At 50.3% G+C, this 12,030-nt stretch overlaps 1 protein-coding gene across 2 annotated transcripts in view; it reads left to right on the top strand.

Annotated features, from left to right (window-relative positions):
• Window positions 1-10,361, top strand: part of RTF2 (replication termination factor 2) — a 41,814-nt gene extending 31,453 nt beyond the window's left edge. The window contains exons 6-9 of one of the 2 annotated variants that reach the window (XM_060120367.1): window positions 5,630-5,743; window positions 8,632-8,686; window positions 8,794-8,889; window positions 9,729-10,361. In XM_060120367.1, the coding sequence (XP_059976350.1) occupies window positions 5,630-5,743; window positions 8,632-8,686; window positions 8,794-8,889; window positions 9,729-9,904 (441 nt within the window). In that variant the 3' untranslated portion in view covers window positions 9,905-10,361. Of the gene's footprint in view, window positions 1-5,629; window positions 5,744-8,631; window positions 8,687-8,793; window positions 8,890-9,725 lie in introns of both variants that reach the window. The other variant, XM_060120366.1, reaches the window with a different exon arrangement.
• Window positions 10,362-12,030: the final 1,669 nt, after the last annotated feature.

Raw genomic sequence — 12,030 nt, 5'->3', positions numbered from 1 at the left:
TTACAAAACAAACAGCAGAAAACACCCAGCCCAGGTGAAGGACAGCGCAGGGTAATTGTTGGATTCTGAAAGCTGGATGAAATCCTGGCAGTCCTGGGTCAAATTCCTTAAATGTTTTTAAAAGTAGGAGGCCAAGTTTGGTTATCGGACACTTTTTCATTAAAGGGATAAATAAAAGTCATTTTAAAATCTCATTTGAGGGCTTCCCTGGTGGCGCAGTGGTTAAGAGTCCGCCTGCCGATGCAGGGGACGCGGGTTCGTGCCCCGGTCCGGGAGGATCCCGCATGCCGCGGAGCGGGTGGGCCCGTGAGCCATGGCCGCTGAGCCTGCGCGTCCGGAGCCTGTGCTCCGCAACGGGAGAGGCCACAACAGTGAGAGGCCCGCGTACCGCAAAAAAAAAGAAAAAATCTCATTTGATTCCTAAGTAGCATTCGGAGTGCTTCAGCGTGGCTCTCCAGAGGCCTGACTTCAGGGAGGCAGATGCGCCCTGCCGTGCCCCGTCCTCCCGCGGCCCGTCTGGGCATGGTTAGTAACGACTCCCTTTCGTTATTCTCCTCCGATGGATACTTTTCCTCCTAACATCCTTCCTTTCCTGGTTTACAAGGTCATCCCGCTTGCTGGACCTCTCTTTAGGTTTACCCCAGATGTGTCCGTCGGGAATAGTGAAGCCAAGAGACGTGAATCACACCCCACAGAGACCCTCACCCTCGTGGGTGTCCAGACACCTGAGCTCTTTATTTAGTCAGCCGAGTTCAGCTTTTCTTCACCTGCTGCGGTGACTCGAGATACCTGTTGCTCTTTTGCAGAACAGATGTTGCTGTTGCCCTAGAAAGATTTCTTAACTAGGCAGATAGAACCTAGTCTCTTTAATCTTAAGGGGATGCAGCATTGCTGCACGTGTGACATGTATGCCTTTTATATAAAAACAGGTCCGTGCAGCCTTTTAGTGGGGAGACACTGTATATGTTTGCATGGAGTTGTTCACATTCTGTGAGTTGAGAGACTAATTTTATCAGACAAGAGTCAGGAAAGGAAAGGCCCCCCTGTCAGCTGGTGAAGTGTTGCTCCAACTCTGCCCCCAACCCCGAGGGCTTGTTTTAACTTGTCCTGTGAGTGCTGCTGAACTGGCCTGGCAGGTCCGTCCCTGGGGGAAGAGGATTGGCGCTAGATTTCACCTGGACCTCACATGCTTAACCTGGAAAAAAGCAGTGGAAGAACCTGAGAAAATGATGCGGAGAGTTGCCTGCGTGCAGCTTTATACTCCCATAGCTCTAAGGGAGACACAGAGTAAAACCAACCATGCTGAACAGAGTGTTGTAATAAATGGACAAAAAAAAGGCTTAATATATCAGCTTCTTTTTTTAAAAAATTATTTTGTTTATTTATTTTTGGCTGCATTGGGTCTTCGTTGCTGCACGCGGGCTTTCTCTAGTTTCGGTGAGCGAGGGCTACTCTTCGTTGTGGTGCGCAGGCCTCTCATTGCGGTGGCTTCTCTTGTTGCGGAGCACGGGCTCTAGGCGCGCGGGCTTCAGTAGTTGTGGCTTGCGGGCTCTGGAGTGCAGGCTCCGTAGTTGTGGCACACGGGCTCAGTTGCTCCACGGCATGTGGGATCTTCCCAGACCAGGGCTCAAACCTGTGTCCCCTGCATTGGCGTGTGGATTCTTAACCACTGTGCCACCAGGGAAGCCCTGTATCAGCTCCTTACACTGATGTGATTCAACTAAAATTTTTGAAAGATGAAAATCCTAATAAATAAAACAGACATAGAGCGTAAACATGTAAATTACAAAAGAGGCGCTGTGAATACAGTGGGGTGTTTTATGTTTCTTAAAGCCAAAAAGGAGCTGTGTTCTTCTGGTTTTTAGATTAGCATAAGTTTTTTTTTTTTCCCTCCTTTACGTGGTATGATGGGCATTCTCATATGCTGTAAGGAGTGTAAAGTTCATGTGACCTTCTAGGGGAGCTATTTGGCTTTAATATTTCACTCCCTTTCATCCTGGTTTGAAATATTTCTTTAGGTCATATTCTCATTGCTTCATTCAGCAATTATTTACTGAGCATCCACTGTGTGCAGGACCCTGGGCTTAAGACTCAGCTACAGCCATGAAAGATAAAGACAAAACCTTCCCATTTGGAGCTTACAGTGTGACAGAGGGAAGCCCTATTTTAAAAGTCAATACACACATACAGGCATACATTCATTTATCATAAGCCATGAATACAGGAAACAGGGTTCTGTGATAGAGAACAACCAAGTCTCAGAAGTGGAATTTGGGGGTCAAAGATGCATGTAATCAGTTGTTCATCACAATTATTATTTGTAAGAACAAAGATTGAGAAACCACTATTCCATTTGTTTGTGATATAAATATACAGATATAGTAGCATATTACCCTTAATTCTGTTTCCTTCAGCACTTTCCTACTGGCCTTTTTTTTTCAATATAAAAAAAAAATTAACATCCAGAGGTCATGTAATATACAACTTCTAGTCTGTTTTTCCTTTTAACATATAATGAGCATATTCTGTGTTGTCGAAAACTCTAAAATAACTATATTCTCTTCCTTTTTAGGAATGTATTATGATTTATTTAGCCATTTCCCACCTTTTTTTTTGGACATCTGAGGTACAAGTAGTAAAAGGAATCAAAACTGAAAATAAATATATGATTTCACCTGTACGGGAATAGTACACATAGAAAAATGGGAAATACGGGTGTTTTCTACTTTGTGTACCTGTTACTTTTATAAGCAAAGAGAGGGTCAGTCCCTTTGGGCTGCTGTGCCTTTGCAGCAGCCCCCCTCCCTTTCTAAAGCCCCCCCACCCTTTAGTCCACGGAGGAGAGCCCCTGTCTGGCAGCTGACATCGTGGCAGAAACCTGCTTCCTGCCCTGGTTTTACTTGCCTCCAGGGACGGGCCGCTCCACGCAGGGCCCTGGGTTCTGCTGTGCAGAAGCCTGGTGAGGTCAGGCATGACCCTAGAACAGGTGCGGGGCCCGTAGCTGGAGGGAGGGCCACGTGCTGCCGTCCCCAGGGGCTGCCCACTCAGGGCCAGGCAGTTGAGGCCTTGAGGGGTGGGTTCGGTATTAGTGGATTTTTTGAATTTTGGAGACACAGAGCAAGATATCTCAGGTTTTAACGTGCAGGGTTCCCAGCTCAGTGTTGTTATTAGCAGCTGATTCAACTCTAGGACTACAACTCGGGTACAACACACCACAGCTGTAGGCAGGACAGGGCCCACCGTCACACGTAGACAACTAAACAATCGTGTGCAGGGAAGGAGGCTGCGGACCGCTGGCACGATCGGTCAGACCCGGGCAGCAAGAGTGGTGGAAAGGCGCAGAAAGCCCGCGGGGGAGGAGGATGAGGGCTGTGACGGGGCAGGGGGGCAGATGCGCTCAGGAGGGTTATTGACGCCAGAGCCCCAGCCCCAAGCCCCACCGGGCCTTACCTACCACCTGATTCTGTACCTGCAGATCCTTTTTCCTTCTCTCTCCAAGGAGGACAGCCCCCAGGGGAAGGCTCTGCCCCAGTCTCCCACAGCCCAGGGCTTGCCAGGTGGCCTTCCCCTGCAGAGGGGCTGTTCCCCGCCCCTGGCCTCCTGGCATCTCTGTTCTCCAGAGGCAGCCCTGGCCAGACGCCGTACCAGACGCCCCCTGTCTGTGCACAGAGCTCCTCTCTGTGGCACCTACCTCAGGCTTTCTGGGTCTTTACCACCTTAGGAAAGGAGCCGACTTTGACCTAGAGCTGTGGGTTTTGGACACAGAACCACAGTAAATAACCCAGCTAAGGCAGCAGCCAAGGAGAGTCAGCAGACGGTGACCGGCTCCTCTGTGTGTTAAGAGGTGCTGGGAAAGCTGTGGCAACTTCTAAGAAAAAGAGTAGTTGTGTGGCTTTTCTTGTGCTGAGAATGTTTTCTATCAGAGAGATTCTGGGCGTGGACTCGGCATACGGCCGTCCTCACGGCCCAGGTTTGTCCAGTGAACCAGCAGGGCCGTGTAGCCCTCAGGTGGTAAGGGGCAGAGACCCAGGCAGAGTCTAGAGGAGTCCGCGTGAGGCTTCCTTATGCTTTCTCCCTTCCCCGAGGGGGCACAACTCCCAGCGAGGAAAATGCAGCAGCGCGTACTGTCATCCCTCCCTATCGGTTGGGGGGCTGGGGGGATTGGCCCAGGACTCCCGCATATACTGAAATCCGCACATGCTCAAGCCCCTTATATAAAATGGTGTAGCGTTTGCATATAACGGACACACATCTTCCCGTTTACTTTAAGTCATCTTCAAGTTACTTATAATACCTAATATAATGTAAATTCTATGTAAATAGTTGTAAATACAGTGTAAATGTTACGTAAATAGTTGCTGGTCTATGTAAATAGTTGCGGGGCCCTGCACTGGTATGTATGTGGCAACTATTTATATAGTATTCAAGTGTTGCTTTTTGGAACTTACTGGAAAATTTTTTCTTCCCAAATATTTCCTGTCTGAAATTGGTTGAATCCATGGATGAGGAACTCAGGTTATGTGATGCTTCTGCCTAGGGAAGCTAGTTAGAGACACAATGCTGAGGGCTGGAACTTGGAGCTCCATCTGTGTTAGGAAAATGCAAAACTGGTGATGGTTGAGTGTTCAGTGCCCAGCTCTGGGCTCCATTCCCTACGGCGTTACCCTTAATTCTTGCCCCAACCCGATCATGCTGGGAGTTCAGTATATCCCCATTTTACAGATGCGGTAACTGAGGCCAAGGTCTAGGCAGAGGGACTCTGGAGAACCCACAGGAAGAGGGAAACAAACCCCGAAATGGATGCTGGCCCAAACACTGTCCTCAGCAGGGCTGGCTCCCCAGGGAGCAGTTGAAAATGCAGACCCCCGTGGGCATGACAGTGGGCAGCGGCAGCCCAGGAAAGAGCCGAAATGCAGGCTGTGCCTCCGGAATGGTCCTTCCCCTCTCCTGCTGGGATTTAGCCCATTTACCCTAATTGGCCAACTTCCTAAACTCTAGAACAGTGGTTCTCAAAGCCTGGTTCCCCCACAGGCAGCATCTGCATGACCTGAGAAAACATTAGAAATGCAAATTATCGGGTCCCACCCTAGAACTCCTGAATCAGAAACTGGCGGTGGGTCTCAGGGATCCCCCCAGAGATGCTGATGTAAGGTCAAGGTTGCAAACCTCTGTGTGGCCTGTGAGATCCCTTGGCTCAGCTGTGTGTGAGTCCCACAGGTTCTTTATTAAGTCAGTATTGCTAATGATTCCTTAAACAGACATTTCCTAAACGTCCACCCTGTGCTTGGGTCTTTGCATGGGACCCCTGGAGGTCGGGTCCCGTGGGGAGGCCTGTAAGCAAAGAAGCCCAACACGATTAGGAAGTGGGAGGGACCCTGCAGAAATCCAGGTTCCTAGACACCAGCCAGGGCCAGTCTGGCAGGCAGGCCTGCTCTGCTAACTGTACACAGAAACTTTCCCAAGCAGGGCTCAGGGTCAAAAACTGGCCAAGCCAAGGTGCAGGCGGGGAAACAACAGGAATTTCCCAAGAGCTTGAGGACCAGTGGTTGGGCTAAGAGTGAGGGCCTGAGGGTAGCTGCTTTCCGCGTGGTGATGGAATCTGTCGTCTTCTCTCTTTCGTCCTCTCCAGTGTGGGGCTGCCTTCCAGGAGGACGACGTCATCGTGCTCAATGGCACCAAGGAGGACGTGGAAACGCTGAAGAGGAGGATGGAGGGGAGGAGGCTGCGAGCGAAGCTGGGGAAGGTACTGGGGTCCTAGGCTCGCCTCCTCACCTTCCCGAGTTGGGGCGCAAGTCAAGTCTGCAGGTTCTGCCCCGCCGCGGCCTCTGCCCCAGAGCCCGTCGCAAACACGCCAGCTGTGCTGCTGGCGCTGGTTCGGGGTTCGCTGCGATCGAGGTGGTTTTTATGACCAGGCGGGCCCGGGCTCTAGAAGATTCCAGGCGGCCTCGCTGGGTCGGGCTCAGTGGTCTGCTCTGCGCTCGGCTGCCTCATCGGTGAAGGGGGGCGGGGGGTCACGCCACCTGCAGGGGCCGGGTGTGGGCAGGAGGGTAGAAAAGCTCAGGCCTGTGAAGTGCGTCCGGAGGGCAAGGCAGCCACCACGATTGCTGCGCGGGCACTGAGTGTAAGAGGCTTGGTGTCACACCTTGTAAAACTGAGGAGGAGTAAAAGTCACCACCCCCAGCACCTCTGGAGAGGCTGTGCGGCCCAGGTTTGAACGTCCTAGAGATCTTGGGGGGAGCCCGGGGCCTGTGCTTCCCACCCACTCCTGGGAGTGCAGATGCAGACGCACACACGCATGCGGCCACACACACATGCATGCAGACACATGCAGACACACACAGGCATACAGACACACACGCACACATGCAGACACACACACGCACGCACATCCCCTCCCTGTGCTCCCTGGAGCGAGGAGACAAGCAGCCTTCCCCCCCCCCCCCCCCCCCCCCCCGCCGTGGAAGCCGCCGCCTGGCCATCCTGAGCCTCCCCTGGCCCCGGCCTTGAATGGCGCCCCGGCGATGCTTGCTGATGCCCGGTGCTCTGGGTCGGGGGTGTTGGGGTGAAGGCTTTGCTTTGCGCCCCAGGTTTAGAACCACCTTCCATAAGCAGTGGAATCCGTGCTTAATGATCTGATGTGATGAGCAGGCTCAAAACAGTTGATCAGCTAAGAAATCATTCAATGTGTCATCGATTCTGGATCCAGTAGTAAATTTTGTTATTTCTTGAGCACTTACAGATGATAGCCATGGTCTTTTTTTCATCCTTTAAAAAAAAAAAAAAAAAAGGGTAAATGTGGGAGAAACTTCATGCCATCAGAACTAAGGCAAAAGAATGCCTAAAGTATTAGAAAATTAGTTTCAGTATCCTGAGGACATAAAATTGTGAAGAGAAATAGCCTGCCTGGTTTTGTGCTACTGGCGTGCATTTACCAGTGATGTAATAATTAAAGATTTTTCAGGTTTTTCATTTTTTAAAATCATAATAGAGGAAAGTGCAAGACCGTATCACCCTGGAAAAATATATAATTCATGGTCATGAGGCTTTAAAAAGCTGAGAATATGATAGCAGTGGCGTTATTGTGTGTGGGTCCAGAATTCTCAGAAAGAGCCAAGCCACTGGCATTTCCTCCTTTGATAGCTTCACTTGGGTAGAAAATAAATAATGTGTGTGAATGGTTCTGTAGTACAAGGAATTGTGCCCAGCTTTAGTGATCAAATACCAGTAGAAGTACTCCGTGAAGCGGTCTTGTACGAGGTTATTACAACATTCATGAGAAATAAAGAGACGCTCTGTCATTTAAAGGGGTGAGTTCGGGTTTAGAAGCGAATAGAAGTTTGAGGTATTTTTGACGACATTTACCAAAAAGGATCTGCTTGTTCTTTGTTGCTACTATTGATCAAGTTCAGTTTTTAAGAAGCACAAAAGGGAAAAACTGTATTTTAACGGAAGCTCCTAGAGACATTGGTATGGTCATTAGCCTTCTTCTTACTTTAGTGAGTTGTCTCCTCTGTCCCAGGCTTCCTGCCAAGTTGTTCAAAGCCCGGTGGAACTAACATGCCCCTCTCCGCAGAATACTCCCCGGACCTTCTGGGAATGCTTCCTAGAGACGGCTACCAGGAAACCAAAATATTTCCCCAATGTACCCACAGCTGGAGACAGGGCATAGCATTTCCTGTCTAAGGCCTCATTGCTCGTGCTTTTCAGATAACCTCAGCTGTGAATGGAGGGCTTAGAAATAAGCAGTTTTCTGCATGTTTTTTCTTTTTGAAGGATGAGGTGTTACCCTCATAAATTTGAATGCATGTCTTGCATGTGTGAAATGAACAGGATGTGTTTATGTTTTATGCAAGTGTTATAGATCACGTAGCATATACATATTACAGGTTCAGGGCCACTGCCTGAGCAAGGTCTTTGATGTTTTCTAGTGATGGGAGCCTTCTGAAACGTTTAGGCTGCGTATCTCTAACGCCACCTTTTGCATGCTTAGGAAAACGGCATGTTTAAAGTAAATTCTCTGAATGAACCTAGGTCCTGTTTGTCCTTTCTGTGATTGAATCAGCTGTGTGGTTTTAGAATGGTTTGTTTCATTTCTTAAATTTTTGCTGACCAATTTCACTATTATGAGTGACAGAATTCTAACAGAAGTAATCCAGAGCCGAGGAGAATTGGCTAAAGTGTTCTTTAGTACAGGCCTCAAGTCCTTATCGTTAAATACACAAATGTCAAAGCAGTTGGACAACTTTGAGGAAGTCTTCCTGGAAAGGTTAAGACCCAGTACCGGCTGGACTTACGTTGTCATCCAGTTAACTGCTCTTCTGTGTGCAGTCGTCACCATTAACACTGACTCTTACCACTAAAACCTGTCCTCCGCACCTAGATGTTTTGCGGGTGTGGTTTTGGAACGTAACTCTACAGCTGAGCAGATCTCTACGGATGTATCATGTGAGGCGAGAGCGCACAGCTGGAAACACGTGGGGAGGCCCGAGGTTTAGGGCAGAGGATCAGCGGGACGCCTGCCCGGAGCGACCCGTGCGGGCCTCTCACTGGGCTCCCGGACTGGCGGGAGCCCCACTGACACCGAAACCGGTGAATCTGAGCACGTGTCCGCCCTCCCCTTTCTTTTCACAGAAAACAAAGAAACCCAAGGTGGCAGAGTCTCTCTCAAAATCAGATGTCAGTGAAGGTAAGATGCGAAAAGAGGTCCTTATTTTAGCAAAAGTAAGGCCATCGGCCTGTTTCCCACGTAAGTTCCTGATGTTGTTTTGTTTTGCTTACTTCGTTCTTTCACAGAAGCCCCAGGACCATCAAAAATGAAGACAGGGAAGCCGGAAGAAACCAGCCTTGATTCTCAAGAGAAGAAAACCACCTCGGCTCCCAGAAGTGCAGGTGGGTCCTGTTGAGACGGCAGCGGGCCACTTAGACAGCTGGGAGCCTGCGTGGGTGCGTCACGGTTCTGCTGGCGTGAATCCGAGAACTCAAGCTCGTCCTAATGAATAGTTCACTATTCAGTAGTTCACTATTCTCTGAATAGTTCACTGAGCTCTCTTGGCGGGTAACTAAGAAACAGTTGATTCACCTTAGAGCAGGAGCCCTCTCGAGACGGAAGGCGTGTGAGCACAAATGCCAGTTTTCCTGTGGAGTCTGCACTCGGGGCCAGGCTAACAAGGGGCGCCAAGGCCTGACTCGGGTGTTCCCTAATTTAAGGCTGGGGCTCGCTGTGCACCCCGTGTGCACTCGAGCCAGCCCTCCTCCACCTGCTCTTGACCGAGAGCCATTTTGTTTGCTGGATAGTCCAGGATTTAGTGCCTTTCTCCTGAAACTCACTACCTTTAGCAAAGAAAATAGTATTTATTTCACAAAGAAGAAAAGCACAGATTGATGAGGTAAAGGAGTGTGTAAACCTGTGGTGTAATCGTCCTCCAGAGTGTTCATGGGTTCCTGTACCCCAGACACTCACCTCAGCCACCTGGCCTCGGGATCTGATGTACGTCATCCCCGGAGCTGGGACCAGTGCCGTGAATATATAGCAAGTAGCGATGAGTGTGATTTTAAATACAGTAGCTTCATTTGTTTTTAGGACTCGGCGATTGAGATAACATAGTTCAACCTTCATCCCCAGAAAGCAGGAGGGAAATTCCTGGGATTAATGAACTTTTGAGGATGTGACGTTTGGAATGATCTGTAGTCCCAGCTTTAAAGTTTTGGGCTTTTCATTTTTCCAGCAGCACAGGGGAGCTCTTCCGGAAAAGCCGGGAAGCCTCCGTGTGGAGCCACGAAGAGGTCCATCGCCGAGAGCGGAGAGTCAGAAGCTTACAAGTCCCTCTTCACGACCCACAGCTCCGCCAAGCGCTCCAAGGAGGAGTCGGCCCACTGGGTCACCCACACGTCCTACTGCTTCTGAGGCCCGGGGCACGGCCTCGGCGCACCCCAGAGCTCGGAGCCGGCGTGGCGGGGCAAGACGGGGTCTCGGTGACCCTGCCGGCCCCACCCCGTCGCCCTCTCCGCTCACCTCCTCCCCCAGTGCGCGTGGACCTGCCCACGGCCGGCCGAAAGCACGCTGGCCGCACTATTTATGCTTAAAATAATTAAAGACGCCAGATTCCTCACGGGTATGTGGTTGGCTCATTTTGACTCAGATTCTCATGGTTTTGCTCGCGGCGGTTAATTAATTAAACAAGCCAGGTGAAACCGAACTTGAGGAAGGACGCGTCTGCAGTGCATTCCGCCTGCAGGGCTGTAGGAGGGGTCGTCTCAGCGCCAGGGAGGGGACTGAGGGGCCTTCCTTGCGGATCGCCTTGATGAGGAGATTTAGTTGGCACCCGATGATTTCGTGCGAAAATAAAGTAAGTCTAAAGTCTGCTCTGGCTCTCGTCTCTGGATTTTTCTTCTTTCTTGCCCGAACGTTGAGTAAGAAAATTGCAGCCATTGCGCTGATAGCGCTTGTAGTTCTATGACATCATGTCAGTTCCACTTTCTCTCTCAGCAGAAGATTATAAAAGGGGGAAACTGTGCATAAAATTGGTGGATCTTATCCATAAAGTGTGTTGAAGTGAATAATTAATGAAATTCTCCTATGAGACTAAGAATCAGGAACATCCAAGTTCAACACTGCCTTTCTGGAGACAGTTGTATCATTCAGATGGTTCTTTATACCAGATCCAGGGCCCTGGTTTCCATGAAAAAGCAGGCAAAGGAAACACAACATTGTAAGTCGGCTTTACTTCAGTAAAATACATTTTTTTTAAAAGCAGGCAGGGCTCCCCTGGTGGCGCAGTGGTTGAGAGTCCGCCTGCCGATGCAGGGGACGCGGGTTTGTGCCCCGGTCCGGGAGGATCCCACATGCCGCGGAGCGACTGGGCCCGTGAGCCATGGCCGCTGAGCCTGCGCGTCCGGAGCCTGTGCTCCGCAACGGGAGAGGCCACAACAGTGAGAGGCCCGCGTACCGCAAAAAAAAAAAAAAAAGCAGGCAAAAGAGCTGGGAGAGGAAGGTCGGAGGCGGGAGGGAGCAGCCTCAGAGGATTCTGGGGAGGGGGTGGAGAGCCGAACGCAGCCTGCGCTGTTCCCGGTCCTGTGCCTCAGCAGGGTGGGAAGTTGGACCCGGGGACGGGTTGACATTGTGAATATAGAGGAGTTTTAATCAGAAAGATAGTAACCTCAGTGAATTTCTGTTGTGGACTTTTCCAGAACAAACCTGAAAATGATCTACTTTCTTTCCCAGATCAGCATTTATATACCTTTACGTACAGTTAAGTCTGGTTATAATAGCCGTGCCTATTTCCTAATCAACCCTTGGGCCTCGCGCCCCTGTAAGCCCTGCACAAATGCTCTCGGCAGGGAGCCCCACGTCCCCACCCGAAGCTGGGGGAGCATGTGCCCCAGGGCAGTCTGTGCCGCTGGATCCCACTCTCCGTCTCCCCTCCTGGTTTCAAACCATCTCACAGGACTTCATCACTCAACACAGTTAGAGGCACAGTGCAGGCACCCAGTGGACCCTTGGTTATATCCAGCAGAAGGCTTTATTCCCCGGGAATAAGTGTGAATCAGGTGACCCAGCGGAACAGGTACAAGCCCTGCGTTCCATTAGTCGGGACTTTTTGTTTCATGTCATTTTTAGAAACTGATGGTTTCTAGTGCACTGGCCAGTGAGCCCTGGCTGTACTCCTGGCAGCAGACTCTATCGTCCTGCAGGCTGTGTCCCTCTCACCTCAGAGTCTTCACACCTGCCTGGGTGTCAACCACTTCCCCATCTTATCCAGCCAACTCCTGATCATCCCGCACATTCCACCACCTGAATGTCTTTTTCAGGAAAGCCTTCCTGCCTGGACCAACCTAGAGCTGCCCCCTTGTGTTCTCTTAAAGCTCTCTGTTCTTATCACATGTTATTTTTTTCTTTTTTGGCCACACCGTGCAGCATGCAGGATCTTAGTTCCCCAACCAGGGGTCGAACCCGTGCCTTCTGTATTGGGAGCGTGCAGTCTTAACCACTGGACCACTAGGGAAGTCCCCTTATCACAATTTTAATGAAAT

Source organism: Mesoplodon densirostris, chromosome 16, assembly GCF_025265405.1.
Source record: "Mesoplodon densirostris isolate mMesDen1 chromosome 16, mMesDen1 primary haplotype, whole genome shotgun sequence".
Taxonomy (NCBI): domain Eukaryota; kingdom Metazoa; phylum Chordata; class Mammalia; order Artiodactyla; family Ziphiidae; genus Mesoplodon; species Mesoplodon densirostris.
The sequence above is the reverse complement of the archived record's forward strand: the minus strand, read 5'-3'. Positions and strand labels throughout refer to the sequence as shown.